Genomic DNA, 19,246 nt, shown 5'->3' on the forward strand with positions numbered 1-19,246 from the left:
AGAATGTTTTAACAGTTGTCATTGTGAAGACAACAACCCTATGACCTAAGTCTTATTAACTACAATTTCCATACAAGTAAAATTCTGAAAAGTCAAATCACTTTTTTAGCATACAGTTGATATGCATCAGAGCTAAAACTTGAATTTAGAATCTTTGACTTACAAAGCCAATGTTCCTTCTACTTCATTTTCCTTCTTATTTAATAAAGATAACTGTGGTGATAATGATAATAATAATATTGATTTTTCCTTCTACTTGTAATACGTTTACCCCAAATAGTTCCATGACTTGCTACCTCATTCCATTCAGGACCCTGCCCAAATGTAATCTTATTGACAAGATAATTTAGGATAGCCCTATATAATATTAATCGACTCTGAAGAAGGTAGATATTGTTATTTGTCCCTATTTTACTGATGAAAAAAACTGAAGCTCAAAGAGGGTAAGCTGACTTGTACAAAGTCACTTAAAATCAGGATTTGCAACCAAAACCATCCAACTCCTCTATTCTTAAGCACTATGCTACCTTGCCTTATACCTAAGTATAGTGAATAGCTGTTGTTTTTGCCTTTGGAGGATTTGTCTATCCTATGTTGCACACAGTTGTGGTAACACTGTTAATTACAGTGATCTGTGCCCTACAGCAATAAGTACATGACCTGGAGTTAGTCAATTACAGTGTCTCTATCTCCAGAAACAGTGTTTGGCTTAACATGAGAGAATATGAACAAAGCAGAACCAGTCAAGGTCCCTCCCTGGAATTCACATGTGAACACTAGAAGAATAAATTTTTTTTTTCTCTGAGTTGGTTTAATTGAGACGAATTAGCCTGGAACCACAAGCAATCTTCTTAGACCTCATAGAGCACAGGCAGCAAACACAAGGCCCATGGGCCGAATCTGGCCCTCCACCTTGTTTTATCCAGCCCGACACCTTGTTTCTACCCGGTGGCAGCACCAAGCTCCTTGCTCCTGGTTAAAGAGTAGTTACATAGTTATATTCATGCAGTTCTAAAATTACATTTGGCCCTTGAAGGCAACCATGAGGCTGATGTGGCCCCTGGTGAAAATGAGTTTGACACCCCTGTAGAGGTAATTCATCAGCAGACAAAAAGATGGTGGTGGGGATGACAGTATGGATACCATCTATCCAAATATTTGGCTTCCAATTCATATAAGCCAATAAATTTCCTTTTTTACTTAAGCTAGTTTAAGTTGGTTATTTATAACCAAATACTTAGAATGCTTAATCAAAAAAATAATGGAAGTTGGAGAGGTATGCATTAATAAGGGTGATGGAAAGAAGTTAAAAAATAATGAATGAAAGAAACAACAGAGGAAGAGACTTGTCTAATGGAGACAACAGATTTACATGAGGGACCATTTTTAGCAATGAGTCAAACACAGCAAAGCTACTACATAGGATCTCTAAGAGGATCAGAAAAAATCTTACATGACTGCAGATTCTGTATATTAAGAATAATAAAGAACTCATTGGACCCTAAATCTCAGCTTGATTCCAAAACTATTGAAGATGAGTCTAAAAACATAACAAAATACAGTATATTGTAAAAATAATTTGCACTCATCAGGAATTATTCCAACTACAATGCCGCCTACTTGATTCAGAATTATTCCAACTGCAATGCTGCCCCACTTCCACTAAAAAAAAAAAAAAATTTTTTAATTTAAAAAAAAGGGAGATTTGCTAAAGGGATGAAATAAATCATAATACATGGTGGAAATGGCCTCACTAAGGGAAAGTGCACTGGCTGGATAGGATTCCAGAGCACTTACCTGTCACAGCCCCACAGATAGAGGATAAAGTAGTAAGCTAATTGTGAGGTGATCCATACTACCAGGGGAAGCTGAAATAATTCTATAATATAGATCAAATTCTCTAAAGGAAAAGTATTTGCTGATAGCTGGTATTCCCTAAAAAACAAGAACTTCGATTTCAACTAGCCTGCTAGCTTAGTAGCTAGTTTCCAGGAAGCCAGACCTAAAGAAATCCATGCTTTCTCTAAGGGTCTGCTTCCTGTATAATCTAAGAAACGTCCTTATACCTAAAATATTTTTCCTTTTATTTAAAGTAGATCAAGGTGTAAAGTCAAATCAGTGGACTCCCTGTCCTTTTTATTAAATGCATTGATAGTTCATTAGATTAGAATTTGGATTTAGTGCATCTTTTAGGGTGGGGCAAAAGTAGGTTTACAGTTGTTTGTATGGAAACTAATATAGTTATTAATAAGTAATAATACAAAAGTAAACTTTGTCACATACTCACAACTGTAAACCTACTTTTGCCCCACCCTATAAAGCTATTCAAAGAAATGGATTTTTTAAAGGTTTTATTTATTTATTTTTAGAGAGAGAGGAAAAGAAGGGAGAGAAACATTGATGTATGACAATCAAACTGGTGACTTGTCTGTTTGCAAGCCAGTGCTCAATCTTTTGAGCCACACCAGTCATGGAAATACTGGATTTTAGATAAGGATCTTAAATGTTACTATTGAGAATAAAATCACTTACCTTGAAATTCTCTGTGATCAGAGTAAACAATTTAGTTGAGTTCCCCGCAACACAAGCAGTGTTTGACATTATTATTTCCAAAGGTGATAAAATTTTGAGTTTAGTGATCACCTAAAATCATTTGAATAATCAATTTCTTAAATGTAAACTAAGGATTCTCTAAAATAAAAAAGTTTCATTTTTTGGGAGAGTTAAAATTACTTCATAAAATATAAAATTATAACTGTCTAATTATATATTTCAATTAAAAGGTATTTCTAATGATTGTGTATTAAACACATATCCTATACAATTACAAATATAAATTAACATAAACATAAGCTATATTTTACTCACAATAATTTGTAACATCTCTAAGTTCAAAAATTAATTTGAATTTATCAAATATGTATTCCTAAAATTTTTTAAAGAAATTTTTCTAATCAACATTTTATCCATCTCTATGAAAAACATTCAGAATAGTAACTATGGTTATACAATCAATATGACCTTACCGGTACAGCTTAGAAGTTAAAAAGTAAAAAAATCAGAGATGAGAAACATTTGCTTTATGACTTATGCTTTTCAGAATATAAGGTACATTTCTGAGAACTACCATAGAACACAGAAATTCTTAATCAGCTTGACTAAAATTCCTGTTTTATAAAAACTACTTCCTATTCTTTTTAAGTTGCATAAAAATCTGAAATGCCCAGAGATGAAGGTAGTATGCTTTTCAGAATATAAAGAGTAGGCACAGACTACCTCTACCTGTTAAGTCACACAAATTCCCATGGCAACAGACCAGTGGCCTCTCTTCATGAGTAATAAGAAGTAAAAGCAAGAAGAGATTAAATTATGACTGATCTAAGAGACCAATTTTCCTTAAATCTTAAAAATAATATTCAAATACAGTTCAGTGGTAATAACACTGTGGAGACAGCATTATTGCACATATTATTTTAGCATAAACCCAGGAATTATAATTTAAAGATAATTTTAGAAACTAATATTAACAGTAATTTGGAATGTTTAACAGCAAATTACTATTTTTAGGACTAGATATATTTAAAAAATCAGATGTAGAACAATTTCATTTTAATTCAGACTAACATTAGAACAATATTGAATCATCTGTATTCCACCAAAAAGTAAACTAATTAGGAAAATACTGACTTGAAAATCTGGCTAGTGCCCACTAGACCAACCATTTTCTAGGATTATAAATACTCACCTTTGTATATGTTGTGTTGTCTGCAAACTGAGATAATATAATTTGCGGGCTTTTTAAATCAACACTTGCCATTCCTATTTCACCTCTGGCAAGTCCCCTCCCTTCTACAACAGCTACAATAACAGATGGGCAGTGCGCAGACACTGTAGATGAGGATGTAGCTGCTAAAAAAAAATTTTTTATGTGTAAATATTCATAATAATAATTTCTAGTTTTTTCTCAAGCTCTCAAGGCTTCATGTCTAGGACATGGTTATTAGTATCTAAGAAAATAATATCCAAAAATTAATATTAATATCTTGGAAAATAATATCCAAGAAAATAATCCTCTTTTAGTCATCAAAAAATAAATTTTTTACATTCACACGAAATAGAAGTATTAATTTTCACAGTGTTTTCCCAAAACTTAAACTTCATTCACATTCGGAAATAACAAATTTACACATGGTCTTATTTTGCATTTTATTAAAATGTAGTCATAAAAGGAACACTGAATTCAGGATCAAAAAACCTAGATTATTTATGTTACTCTATCGTTTAAAAGCTATATGAATTTGAACAAATTATTTCATAATAAATAGTCATCAATCACAAAACATAATGGAATAAGTGCCCTGCCTAACTCAAGTATAAAACATTATATAACTATAAACTCCAATTTCAAGATATCTGTGTAATGGTAAATATCTTATTTCTTAATGTGCCAAGAATGTTCTAAGTTCTGTACTTGGATTAATTCATTTCATTGTCACAACAGTTCTACCAAACAGACATCATTATTTTCTCCATTTACTTATAAGGGCACTGAGCCACAGATGGAACTGGCAGAATCAGAATTTATACTCAGGAATCCTGGTTCCAGATCCAGTGCTCTTAATCACTACATATATGAATATAACTGATTTTGAGATATGTGCCTTATAAACAGGTAAGTTGTTTGACCTTTCTGAAACTACTATTTCTTCACTTACAAACTGAAAATACAAAATCTTTTACACAAAGTTGTTGTAAGAATGTAATAATATAAAAGTATTTGTAAAATATATGAAATTACTTAAATATAGAGCATTATTCATAGATAAATATGTCAGACTAAAAATACCTGAAATTTTATTTTCAAAGTAAAATTTCTTTTATTCCCTTGTCAACATTTCAATGCACCCCTTTTCATCCGTTTTCATCCCTTCTTTCTCCCCCTGACCTAGATTACTTTTTTCTTTGCTAGTCTTTTACTAATATGTATACAAAATTACTTACACATTTATTCTATCTTGGTTAGTAGTCAACTTAATAATGTAAAAATCTACTGTATCTAGTTTTCAGAATTCTTTTGCCATGAAAGCCATGTTATACATTGTGATTTGAGTTCACATTACATCCATAGGAGTCAGTTTAAGCTCTGCAATACAATATGACCTTCCTATTTGTAACCGTAAAATAATACCAAGTTCCAATGGAAATTTCAGTACTCTCAGCAGACATTTCCTTTAAACTTCTACAAAAACATTTACAGTTATCTCTGTCATAAACAATCCTATAATACTATAGAGTGTGGCCAAGTAGGTATACAGTTGGATGTGAAACAGAGTTTATTCTTGTATTATTATTTATTAATTATTGTATTGTTTACCACACAATTGTAAACCTACTTTTGCCCCACCCTGTATAATGAGCATCCTTGTGCATAAAGCTTTTTTCTTGGTCTCTTATTATTTGCTTAAAGTGGATCCTTGGAAGCCAAATAATAGAAAACCACCATCTTTATTTTTATTAAATTTATTGGAATGACATTATTTAATAAAATTATATGGGTTTCAAGTGTAAAATCCTATGATACATCATGTATATTGCACTGCATGCCCAGAACACTGCCATTTTTAAGGATCTCAAATATATTACCAATTTTCTTTTCAGAATTATACCAATTTTTAATTTCATCAGCAGTATGAGAAAAAACAATTTTATAGTATCCTTACCAAAAATTACCTCTAAAGTGTATTATTATTATTATTGACTAGTTTAGGTGAGCTTAAATTTCTATTTTTTAAATGACTACAAAAATTGAATATAATTTAACACACCCCTTTGCTTTCAATATTTTCTTTTGAGATGTTTATACCCTTTTAATACAATTTTTACTAGGTCTTTTTAATTTTTTATTTATTGATTTTAGAAAAAGAAAGGGAGGGAAGGAGAGAGGGAGAGGGGGAGGGAGAGAGAGAAACATAGATTTGTTGTTCCGCTTATTTATGCATTCATTGGTTACTTCTTCTTGAGCCCTGATTGGAGATCAAATCTGCAACCTTGGTATATCGGAATGATACCCTAACCAAGTTACCTGGTCAGGGCTACAATTTTTACTAGGTCTTAAAGTTTTCAATCTGTTTTTATGAGTATTCTGTAACTCAATCAGAGTAATTGATAGTTACTACTAATATTAATTTTTTCATATCTCAGAGATTTCTTCTTTGTATAGACAATATTTTTCTTTATAATTTCTTCCATTGCTTTTCTTCTAAGAAACTCCTCCTTCATTAAGATATCTGATATGCTGCCCTGACTGGTGTGGCTCAGTTGGTTGGGTGTCATCCTGCAGGGTGAGAGGTCACCAGTTCAATTCCCCGCCCCCAATGGGGGCACCTACAAGAGGTAAACAATCGATGTTTTTCTCCCTCCTTTTCTCCCTCCTTCCCCCCTCTCTAGAAATAAAATATTTTTAAAAGATACTACTACTCCCCCCCCTTTTTTTTTTTACTTATTTTATTCATTTTGATCTTTCATTTGAACAGAATTTTAAGCAGTATATTTAGTTGTCCACATGTCTGGAATGAGGGATAACCAGGAGTACGAATTTAGACTCATTCATAAGCAGTTTCTAATGTCTAGCTAGACAGTTAAAGATTTGGAAGGAACAGGATTAGAAGATGGTGACAAGGGAAGCTGAGGAAGAAGTATGTGGATAAATCTCTTAGAATGGGCATAAACTTTGAAAATATTTGTGTCTCCTGTGAATACTCATCAAAGGGCATCCACTGTAGAGGACACTCTTAATAGTCAGGTGAACAAAATGATCTGCTCTGTGGATATCAAGTAGCTTCTTTTCCAAGCTACCCCAGTATTTTCTCAATAGACCCATAATCAAAGTGGCCACGGTGGCAAGGATGGTGCCTATGCATGGGCTCAACATGAATTTTTTCTTACCAAAGCTGACCTGGTTAATAACACTGCTGAATGCCTAATCTGCCAACATTAGAAATCAACATTAAATAACCCCAAAAGCACCACTCCCCAGGAAGACAGCCCATAACCTTAGATTCATTACACTGGGTTTCTTCCATTATGGAGGGGGAAGATATTTGTCCTCACTAGAACAAACACAGGCTCTAGATTTCCCTTCTTTGCCCACAATGCTTTAACCAGCATTACCATGTAAGAATTCATAGTATGACTTATCCACCATCAAGGTGTTCAGTACAGTGATGCATCTGATCAAGGAGCTCATTTCACAGCAAAGGAAATACATCAGTGGGCCCAGGCCCATTGAATCGACTGATCTTACCACATATCCCACCACCCAGAAATGTTGAGCTTAGCAGAATGGCATAATGGCCTTTTAAAACCCATTATGGTGTCAACTGGAGTACAACAACCTTAAAGAATGGGTTCTGTCTTAGAAAATGCTGCATATATTTTGAATCAGAGACCATTAAAAGATGCTGTATTTCTCAGAGCCAGAATACACAGGTCTGGGAATTAAAAGGTAGAAGTGGGAATGACTACTCATACTATCATACCTACTAGCCCACCTTAAGCATTTTTGTTTCCCATCCTGGCAACTTTGAGCTCTGCTGGTTTGGAGATCTTACTTTTCACAAGGTTGTTGCTTCCACCAGATGACACAACCATGGTTCCACTGATTTGGAAGATGAAATTCCCACCTGGCCATTTTGAGCTCTTTATTTATACTGCTGAACCAACAAGCAACAAAAGGTTGGAGAGTATCTATGAGTAAAGTGGTCAATCCTGATTACCAGTGGGAAATCATGTTGCTACACACACTCGAGGCAAAGTGGACTATGTATGGAACCCAGGGAACTCTGAGGCACTTCTCAGTGTTCCAATAGTAGAGATTAATAGAATACTACAGCAACCAAAAAAAAAATAAGAGTTGACTATATGAAGAGGGGAAGAAAGAGTTTTCTAAGCAAAGGAAAGAGCATATACAAAAGAGAGTACCATGTTCAAGGTACAGAAAAAAGTTTAGAAAGCCTAAAATGTATAATACAAGTGAGAAAATAGGTGAGATGAAGCTGGAAAACCTGACTAAAGCTATATCATGCAGTCCCTCATAAACTATGTCAAGATATTTAAACTTGACCTTAACAGCACTGGGGAGCCAAAAGCTATTAGAAATAATAATACAACAATATGGCTATCATGGGATAAACTGTGCCCCCACACACACAAATTCATATGTTGAAGTCCTAACTATTTGGTTCACTGGGATAGTGACTGAATTCAGAATGTGACTATACAAGGTAGGGAAAAAAGTAGGTTTATAGGTGTGAGTACACAACATGTAGACTTTATTCTTGTAGTATTTATCAATTACTGTATTATTTTCCATGCAAATAACTGTAAACCTTTTTCACACTCTGTTTTTGGAGATAGGGCCTTTAGAGACATCAGTAAGGTTAAATGAGATCATTAGGATGAGCCTTAATCCAATATGACTGGTGTCCTTATAAAATTAGAAGATTAGGACACACGCCAGAATGGGGGTGCCATGTAAAGAGACCAGAAGATAGCTATCTGCAAGCCAAAGAGCAAGGCCTCAGAATAAAGGCAATCTTCTGATATCTTGACCTTGAACTTCTAGCCTCTAGAACAGTGAGAAAGTAAATTTTTATTTAAACCACCAAGTCGGTAGTATTTTGTTATAGCAACCCTAGGAAACTAATACAGTCACTGACTGTAAGAGAGTCAGTGACTGACAGAGAGTCCCAAACAAGATGGATACAAATAGGACCACTCCAAGACACACCATAATTAAAATGCCAAAGGTTAAAGTAAAGAGAGAATCTTAAAAGCAGTAAGAGAAAAGCAGCTAATTACCTACAGGGGAGTTCCTATGAGACTGTCAGCTGATTTCTTAAAAGAAACTTTGCAGGCTAGAAGGAATTGGCAAGAAATATTCAAAGTCATGAAAAGCAGGGACCTATAGCCAAGATTGCTCTACCCACCAAAGCTATCATTTAGAATCAAAGGGCAGATAAAAAACTTTCCGGACAAGAAAAAGCTAAAGGAGTTCATTATCACCAACCATTATTATATGAAATGCTAAAGGGACTTATTTAAGAAAAAGAAGATCAAAACTATGAACAATAAAATGGCAATAAACACATATCTCTCAACAAGTGAATCTAAAAGCTAAGTAAATAAGAACAGAGAAAGAATCATGGATACAGAGAGTATTTTGAAGGTTGCCGGATGGGAGGGGGTTGTGGGGAAATGGGTAAAAAGGTGAGGGGATTAAGAAGTACAAAAAGGTAGTAACAGAATAGCCATGGGGATGTAAAGTACAGTATAGGAGTAGCCAAAGAAATCATATTCATGATCATGGACATGAACAATGGTGTATGTATTGCCTGAGGGATAGTAGGTGCTGGGTGGAGGGCGGGGGAGGGGGAAAATCAGGACAACTATAATAGCATAATCAATAAAATACAATTCTAAAAAATTTTCAGGAACATAGAAATAAATCTAACAAACATATATAAAATCTGTATGTAGAAAATTATAAAACTTTGTGGAAAAACATTATACACAGCCTAAGTGGAGAGGTATCCATACTCATGGATGAAATACTCAATATTTTAGTTCTCTCTAAAAGGATCTATTGGTTAGTACAAATACAATTTCAATTAATAATTCAATGTGTTTTTTGTGATACTTGATAAATTGACCTAAAAACTATATGGAATAGCAAAGGGACAAGAAGAGTCAAGACTCTTCTGAAGAAGAAAATATGGTCAGTGGAGAATAAAAGTGGGAAGGCTGCCCTTGTAGATATCAAGATGTAATATAAAACTAAAGACAGTGTGATATAGGCAGAGATAGACATAATGACTCATGGAGGTTAACAGAGAGGTAGAAACAGAAGCATAAATATTTGGGCCTATGATACACCATAAAGGTGGCATTCCAACTCAGTGGAGAAAGGATAGTCAAGAAATAGACTATGAGAAGAGAATAGTCAAGAGAATATTCTCAAGAAATTATCTCTATGAGAAAAATGAAACTGACTTCTTACCTCATATTATAAATAAAAAATCAATTCTAGGTACATTAAAAACTTAAATATAAAATGTAAAACTTCAAAACTCTTAGAAGAAAATATAGGCAAATATTTTTCTGTCCTGGGACAGGGATAAAGTTCCTAATCAATATACACAAAGCAGAAATCATAGAAGAAAAGATTGATAAATTTGACTCTTCTAAAATGAAAAATTCTGATTTCTGCTTCTAGTAATGGTAGACAAAATTATTTAAAACAATTGTCTTAGTGAAAACAACAAATTCCTAGACAAAATATAAATATACAAATATATATAAAAACTATACAAAACATAAACATAACAAATATCCATACAAAAATACAAAAAAACTTCTTAAAAGCACTGAAGAGTTTCAGGAATGCCTGTGTTTATATGTCAGGATATGTCAAATTATACATTTCAATTTTTTTGTTTTGTTTTACTTTTTTTTAAAGATTTTATTTATTTATTTTTAGAGAGAGGAGAAGGGAGGGAGAAAGAGAGAGAAACATCAATGTGTGGTTGCTTCTCACGCACCCCCTACTGGGGACTTGGCCCTCAGCCCAGGCATGTGCACTGTCTGGGAATCAAACTGGGGACCCTTTGGTTCACAAGCTGGCACTTAATCCACTGAGCCACACCAGCCCAGGTGAATTATACCCTTTAAATGTGCAGTTTATTGTATGCCAATTATATCTTAATAGAGTTGTTAAAAAATACACCATGAAGTCACACTGATACTTTCAGTTTACCTTTTAAAAATATTAAAGAGCAGAAAGATAATGAGGAATTTTTGGGTGTATACCACAAAATATAAGAATCCAAAAAGGTTAGCGTAGCAAAAGTGGCAAATGTTTATTTGAGTCCATTTGCCTACATAAAAGTGTGGAAGTAAAAAAAAGAAAGAAAGAAAAATATATACTACATAAGCACTAACAAACAAGAGTTGCTATAAACTTTGAGGCAAAAAGCATATCTGGAGATAAAGAAAGCCATTTTTTAAAAAGACATAACACTACTAAATTTTCATATTCCTACTAAAATAGCTTCAAAATACTCAAAAAATTACAAGAACTACAAGAGAAATAGATAAGTTCACAATCATAATGGGAGATGTTAACATATCTTTATAAAAAAGTCAGTAGTGATACAGACTTAACCAACACAATTTTTTAAATTACCTAGTAGAAATATATATATATAATTATAAAAAAAAACACATTCTTTTCAAGCAGATACAGAACATTTACTAAAAAATTAAGATTTTCTGTTCATCAAAGGACATCACAAAGAAAGGAGGAAGACAAGCTACAAACCTATGGAAGCTATAAACATGTAATCATCAAAAAATTTAGTATTCAGAATATATAAATAAGTTCTCCATATCCAGAAAATAACCCTAAAGAAAAATGGGTAAAGAACATAAACAATCATTTCACAGAAAATGAGAGCTATGACCAAAAGTATACAAAAAGATAATCAACCTCATTTACAGCTAGAACAATGCAAATTCAGACTACAAGGTAGTATTTTACAACTGTTAGAATGGTAAACATTTTAAGAAATCTGACAATACCAAATGTTGAGAAGGATGTAGAACAACAAGAACTCTCATTAATTGCTAGTAAGACTGTAGCTGGTACAAACACTCAGAAAAACAATTTGTCATACTCTTGTAAATTCACATGAAAACATGCACATACTCAGTAACCAAGAAATTCTACTACATGAACCTTAGGGAATGCTTATACATTAAGACCTATTTCACTCATTTTCCCCTCAAGAAAATCTAGTAGATTTAGATAAAAACTAAAATTTAAGTATTTTTTAAAACCAGAATCAGCTTCTTGATTTAAACAAACATTATGTATAAAAGGGACAGCTCTTCCTTTCTTGTGCTTTTTTTGGCAGAAAGGTTAAAATAATGTAGACCTGCATTTATTAACAAACTATCGAAACTACGTAGGCTTATTAACCTTGTCTCAAATTACAGATTGGATAAACTAATGTATTTATCTTTCAATCATTCATATCAGTTTTAAAACACTTCAAATGAATTTAGCCATCCTAATTTATAATTTTAAAACCTTTTAAAGTTTCAAAAAGTCATCTAGGCCAATATTCCACTCATTTTACCTGAATATCCCATTTGCGGTGTCCAACTTTTATAACTTGACCTCTGGGGATTTCCAGCAGACAATGGAGTTTTTAGTGTTCGAAGATAATTATTGTCTTGTGCAGAAGAAGAGCTTGTACCAAAAGTAAAATTTGATGCAAATGTGTTTTCTGCATAAGATCTTTTGTTTCTAAAGTATGAACCTAAATTCAAAAAATTAAAAATCAATTTAGAACTATGTAACTATGTGTTAATCCCTATAATTTATACCATGTTCACTTTCTATAAAATTTCATCAATGATTTTTTAAAATATAACAAATTATGACAAATGACATTATTGATAATCTTATACTAAAACATAAGAAAAAGTGTTTGCTTATGTTCACTAACATAACAGGTTCACTAACACTACTCTTGCTAAAGTTGTAAATTACCTTGTAATCTTCAAATACACCAGATACGTTTACTTATGAGGTTGCCTTTCCTCTGTTGACTTCTGCATTAAAATCCTCTCCTCCCATGTAAATGTACAAAGAAAGTACTAGATTCACTTGAGTTCAGTTGCTTATTTACTTATACTGTTGGTATGAGATATTATATATTTCACAGTGTTGCCATAAAAGTTAAAAGAATGTACAAAAACAGCCAGCATAGTGTCTTTTAAAAAAATAATGGGGCTCTTTTCTCACATTCCCTTTTATTTCCATGACAACTCTCTACACTGATTCTCCTTAAATTACTTTTTAGTTTCCTTTGCCAAGTCCTTTTTCCACTGTCTGCCTCTTAACTATTGGTTTCCCAGGGTTCCATACCTTTTCACCACCTCTCATATTAACATTACACATTTTCTCTAGGCATCTTATCTGTTATCCTGGTTTCTGTTAATATCTATTTCCTGACAACTCTCAAGCCTTCAAACACAGCCCTAACTCTTTGACACTATATATCGCAGGCTGGCAAACTTTAATAAAGGGCCAGATGGTAAATATTTTAGGCTTTGTGGGCCATTGGATCTGTCATAATTACTCAACTCTGACACTATAGTAGGAAAGCAGTCATAAACAATATGTAACTGAATGAGCACAGCTGTATTTCAATTGAACTTTATGTGTAGACACTGAAATCTGAATTTCATGTAATTTTCACACATCACAAAATATTATTCTTCTTTTACTTTTTCAGTCCTAAAATGCAAAATGCAAATGCAAAAACCACCCTGGCTGGTGTGGTTCAGTGGATTGAGTGCTGGCCTGTGAACCAAAATGTTGCTGGTTTGATTCCCAGTCAGGGCAAATGCTTGGGTTGTAGGCTAGGTCCTGGTTGGGGACACATGAGAGGCAGCCAACTGATGTTTCTCTCTCACAAAGATGTTTCTCTCCCTCTCTCTCCCCCTTTTTTCCCCTCTCTCTGAAAATAAATAAAATCTTTTTAAAAATACACAAGTCATTCTTACATCTACACCTGCATTATTCAATATAGTAGCTATTTAAAACATGTAGCTATTTACATTAAATCATAAATAAATAAAGTTAAAAATTCAGTTCCTTAATAACACTAGCCACATTTCAAATGCTCTCAAACTATAGCTAGTGGCTACCATATCAGCATAGATATGGAATATTTCTATCATCACAGAAATTTCTACTAGACATTGTAGCTCTAGATCCCTATATATACTGATCTTTTGGATGTAAACCTTTAGATATCTTCCTCAAATTTTTAAATGCCCATAAATGAACTCAGTATCTTTTCCTCAAAATTTATTATTTTTTTATTACCAGTTGTGGCCAATTATGCCATCTTGTACCGTTACTCAGGCCATAAACCTAGTAGTCATTCTTAATTCCCCATTTGTCAATTCTAACAACCAATCCATGACCAAGTCTTATAACTCTTTTCTTTTAAATATCTAAAATTCCTTTCCACCTCCACTCTTCCTAGCCCATTTCAAGCCCTTATCTTCTTCAGGACCTTTGCAAATCTCCTAATTGTTCTCCTTGCCTTCAGTATTTTGCCTCTCTAATATAGTCTTCACACAGCTTTTTGAAAAGGAGATTTAACATGTCTCTCATTCTTACAAGTCCTCAGGGTCTCTCCATACTCACCATATGATAAAATCTAACTCTTTTGTATGGGTCCCAGAAAAAGTTGGATGACATATTCAAACTAGAATAACTTTAGGAGCTTGATAAAGGGGATATTTACAAAGGTGTGGAGAGGGTATAAGGATATCATCATAAAGAAGAGCATAGCTCCGGAACAAAGTATGTTCCATTACCATCTATAGGCTTAAAGGAGCTAAGGAAAGGAGTAGTTACCAGAATCTGAAGAAAAGGCTGTGTCTTGTTCTGTTTACTTTTACACTCTAAGCTCATTCTTGAAACTCACTCATTCCTTTCCTTGACCTCTATTTTGCTGTACCTTCTTTATCTTCTTCCCTCTAGCCTCAAATATACTAGGAATTTACAAATCTGTATCTCTTCCAAGTTGTTCTTCTTAGCCCCAGATCCGTATGTTCAGTTGCCTTAATATGAATATTTAGATACCCCAGAGGTTCTTCATAGTCATCATGTCCCCACAGAATTCACCATTTTCCTTCTAAAAGTTGGTTCTCCAACAAAATACCTTTCCCAGCCACCCCCCAGGATACAGTGCTACAATTAACCTATTAACCAAAGCCAGAGACCTGTTGTTGGGATGGCAGACAAAACCTTTTTGCCTCCCTGACCAAACTGCTACAAGTACTTCAAGTTTCTATCAGATTACTCTAGTGCTCTAGCCAAACAAAATTATTTGTATGCATGCTATATCACACTTCTGTGCCTTTGCACAAGGTTTTTTTTCCCTTAAGAATGTTTAGTTTCTCTTCTTTTCTCTTTAGCTAATAGTCTTTGTCCTAGTTATACTTTAATACCAGGTCAAGTTGTACTCCCTCTGTAAAATTTTTCTTTGGTTCCCCTACCTTTCTTAGAAAGACCCCAAATATCTGTGAATACCTCAAATATAGTTCTTTAAAAACTTTATTTATTGATGTTTAAGTCTGTCTTCACTACTGAACTATAAGGTCTCAGGGAACACAGAATATTATTATTCACAGCTCCTAGCATAACTATTTCACTTATGAGGGCCTTGAGTCCTTCTATAAATGAGGACAAAAAAGAAAAAAACACTGTGCAGAATTATTGTGAGAATCAGAAATACCACATGCCTAGTAAGGAGCTGAGAGTAGGTACTCATTATTTGGTGGAGGTTATTACTGTTGAGAATTAATGTGTGACAAATCATTTCATGAAGAGGAGGACTATACTAACAAAGCAAACACATATTGCCTTGTAAAAACTCCAAGTAGCCCAGGTAGCTTAGAAAATAAACATTAAGAACTTATGGGAGATAAGGCTGTAAAGTCCAGAAATAGACCTCGAATGGCCTCAGTTATCCTGCTAAAAGAGTTTGACCTTTTACCTGAAAATAGCCAATGATTTAAACGGCAAGGGATATGATAAAATTTTCATTTTTCATATGACTCTGGTGACACTAAACTTGAAAAAGGAATACTTAGAAGTTTGATGTAATAATTCAGACATAAAATGTGAGGGCCTATAATGGGGCAGAGATAGAAATGGACAGAATTATTTGAACAATACAGAGAGGACTATATTTGGATGTTGTGTGTGAGGGAACTCTTGAATTGTTAAAGTCTTTTAAGTTTAAGATTTTGGCAACCCAATGATTGAGTTAAGTAGAAGAGGAATTCAATTAATCATATAGTGAGTCTGAGGTGTCTCTAGGTCCCTCACTAGAAACTCCAGAAGACAGTCTGACATTGGAATTTGTAGTATAGATGAAATGAGCGCTGTGGTGATAATCACATCCAGGTTGAAGTGGTCTAGAAGGAAAAAAAAAACTCTAAGGACAAACCAATAATTAGGAAACTAACAAAGCTGAGCAGAGTTCTCCGGAAGTTAGGAGAAAATTGGGAGAGCAGAGTCAAGGAAACCAAATTAAGAGAATTCTTGAGAAGACTGATGAATATTAAATACAGTGGAAAGGTCACACAGGATGAACTGAAAAGTGACCACTGGATTTGACATTTGTTAACTTCCCATTAAGTTGCAATAGAATGTGAAAACAGTGATGATTTTGCCATGGGTGACCAAATATAAAATAAATGAGTTGAACTCACCTTGAGGGACACACATTTTAAAATACTAAACATACCATTAACATGAAGTTTAATCTATTTTCATCATATCCTAGAAGGCCTGGAGACTTATGTTCAGGAACCAATAGGTTCACCACTCCTATCACCAAATTGTACACAAATTCTTTCATTTTGTTATATACAATTGACCCTTGAACAGATGTTTGAACTATGCAGGTCCTTACATGCATATTTTTTTCAATAAATACTATCAATATATTTTCCTTATAATTTTTTAGCTTTACTTTTTTATTTATTGCATAACATACCAGTATGTGAATATACAAGTTATTTAGTCACAGATTTTTCTTAATAACATTTTCTTTTCTCTAAATTACTTTATAGTAAGAATACAGTATATAACACATAAACATACAAAATACACGTTAATTGACTATTATCAGGGGTAAGGCTTTCAGTCCACAGTAGGCTATTGGTAAAGTTTTGGGGGTGTCAAGTTATTTGAAGATTTTCCATTGGGTAGTGTTGGTGACCCTAACACCGCCTCACACACTATCAATGATCAACTGTATTTTTGGTGGGGAAGGCTGAGCTAGAGGAAGGAGCGATATTATACCAGATACTTTGGCCTTCATCAGAACTTAACCATCCACCATCACACCCTTGTAACAACATCAATTTGGAGAGTTCAGCCTTTTAATCACTCAGACCATCCAACTCCCAGAGCAGTCGGTTGTCATCCTCAAACCAAACCACAACTGAAATCTCTCTGCGCAAACCACCAACGCCTGCTCCCGAACCTCCAGGAACTTCAGGTCTGTCCCCAGGGGGAATCCACCCCCCACTCCTTGCCTTGAGCTGGCAGGGTACGTGGCGCAAGAGGGAGGCTGCTGCTGCTGCTCCGGTCGCCTGCGACCCCAGACGTGCCAGTTGGTGTGGAGGCCGAGGCCTTGGCTGACAGGTGGCTCTGGGGTGTCTCCCGGATCCCGAAATTGTAGCGGGACCCTTGTGACCGAACCTCTAGGGATGCCAGGGAAGCAGCAGGGACAGAAGGTGAGGCTGAAGAGATCTCAGGCCTCAGCATCCTCACAAACCTCAGGTACCAGGAAGAGACTTCTGATCCAGCCCTTAGCTGTGAGAAAGCAACACTGGGGGGAAAAGGCGGGAGGACGACGCGCAGACGCACTGAGCCACAGAGCGCATGCGCACAGGACTCCAGCTTTCCACTCCACCTTTCACCTATTCGCAACTGGTGTACACCACCGCAGGATTTGGTTATGACCTTTATCTGAGGTACAGAACTCAACATGCAGTTTAACTGATAGCCTACATGTAGGTAGCCTACCATCCTACAATTTGGTAGCCCCATTATTCATGTATCATTCTATTTCCCTTATCCCAAGGCTTAACATTTCCCACTACTCCCAAATACACTAGCTCCTTTTTCATGCTTACACTTCATGGTACAATCCATTTAACATCAGTCTTGTGGCTAAATACAGGGAAGAGCAGTTAACCTCTTAAGCATAAGCATCCGGAACAAGGTTATTATCACTGCAAGATAGCCCTTCAACCAGTAAACACATGGTTCTGTACAGTATAATAGGAAAGAAGCAAACAATGGATCTCTCTTGGGACAGTTTTAAGAACAGATCCCAATCTCCCAATTTCTGCTATTGAAGTTTCACACCCATAATTCAGTTAGGAGCAGACTACACAACTTCAAACTCTAGCTTTTCTTTCAAGTTTTTTTTTTTTTTTATTCACTTTTAGAGAAGGGAGGGAGGGAGGGAGGGAGCACGTGAGAAACATCAATGTGCAGTTGCTGGGGGTTATGGCCTGCAATCCAAGCATGTACCCTGGCTGGGAATCGAACCTGACACTTTGGTTCCCAGCCCGCGCTCAATCCACTGAGCTACGCCAGCCAGGGCAAACTCTAGCTTTTCAACAAATAATCTTTGGGAAACTATGTATGTTGTTTTCTTGAGTATGAAAATAGTACAAACTTCATAAAGATGATAGGATTGAAAAAATACTCTGGATACCCTTAGAAGGCATCCTTTTAAAATATTATTGAATGCATGCAATTATCATAAATCGGGTATTCACAGAATAGTTCAACCACAGGCAGCAATGACAGCAGCCCTCCAAACTTCTTCAAATATTTCCTATGCCATTTCAGCGTTCCACCTAATGACCTCCAAGTTTTCAGAAAGCCTGAAATTTAGCCGAAATTCTTCAAATTAGCTACTTGTCAAAATACTCCTGGACAATTCCAACAATTTGATTGATCTAAGAACCTACACTCAAAATGTTAAAATTGACACTGACCAATGTGTGTTCCATGAATACCCATGTGCAAAATCACTTCAAATGACCAATACAAAGTATTGCAAACATTTAAGAAATTTCAAATTCCACCTCAAGAAAAATATTTTTCACTAAAAATGCAATACTCTGAGAACACCTGAGCTCATTTTAGTCTTTCTGAAAACCACCACAAAAGGTGCCCTCACACCCAGAGGGGTGTGGCTTAGGCAGTCCCACAAAGCAAAAAGGTCATTGGTTCCATTCCTGGCCAGCACACATGCCTGGGTTGCAAGCCAGATCCCCCTTTGGGGGCACGCGAGAGACTACAGATCAATGTTTCTCATACATCCATGTTTCTCTCCCTCTCCTTCCCCCTATCTGAAAATAAATGAAATCTTTAAAATTATTATGGCATCTATCACAGGAGGGCAAAAAAACCAACAATCCCTTAATAATAGCTGGCACTCTGCCATAAAAAAATCAAAAATTGGACTACACTAAAAAAGTGTAGTCCAAGTTGCAATCATATTCTAGGATGAACTATCATTTACCTAAATTACTGTGACCACCTCAGGGTAACTAAGTCTTCCAAGTA

General features: G+C 34.9%; 1 protein-coding gene across 1 annotated transcript in view; it reads right to left on the reverse strand.

The window, feature by feature from the left end:
• Positions 1-19,105, reverse strand: part of MSH4 (mutS homolog 4) — a 73,686-nt gene extending 54,581 nt beyond the window's left edge. The window contains exons 1-4 of the mRNA XM_045835436.1: positions 17,194-19,105; positions 12,198-12,380; positions 3,746-3,906; positions 2,533-2,643 (exon numbers count right to left, since the gene is read on the reverse strand). Of these exons, the coding sequence (XP_045691392.1) occupies positions 2,533-2,643; positions 3,746-3,906; positions 12,198-12,380; positions 17,194-17,710 (972 nt within the window). The 5' untranslated portion in view covers positions 17,711-19,105. The remainder of the gene's footprint in view (positions 1-2,532; positions 2,644-3,745; positions 3,907-12,197; positions 12,381-17,193) is intronic.
• Between the last annotated feature and the right edge of the window lie 141 nt (positions 19,106-19,246).

This window comes from Phyllostomus hastatus, unplaced genomic scaffold (assembly GCF_019186645.2).
Source record: "Phyllostomus hastatus isolate PE091 unplaced genomic scaffold, TTU_PhHast_1.1 phas_contig_209, whole genome shotgun sequence".
Lineage (NCBI taxonomy): Eukaryota > Metazoa > Chordata > Mammalia > Chiroptera > Phyllostomidae > Phyllostomus > Phyllostomus hastatus.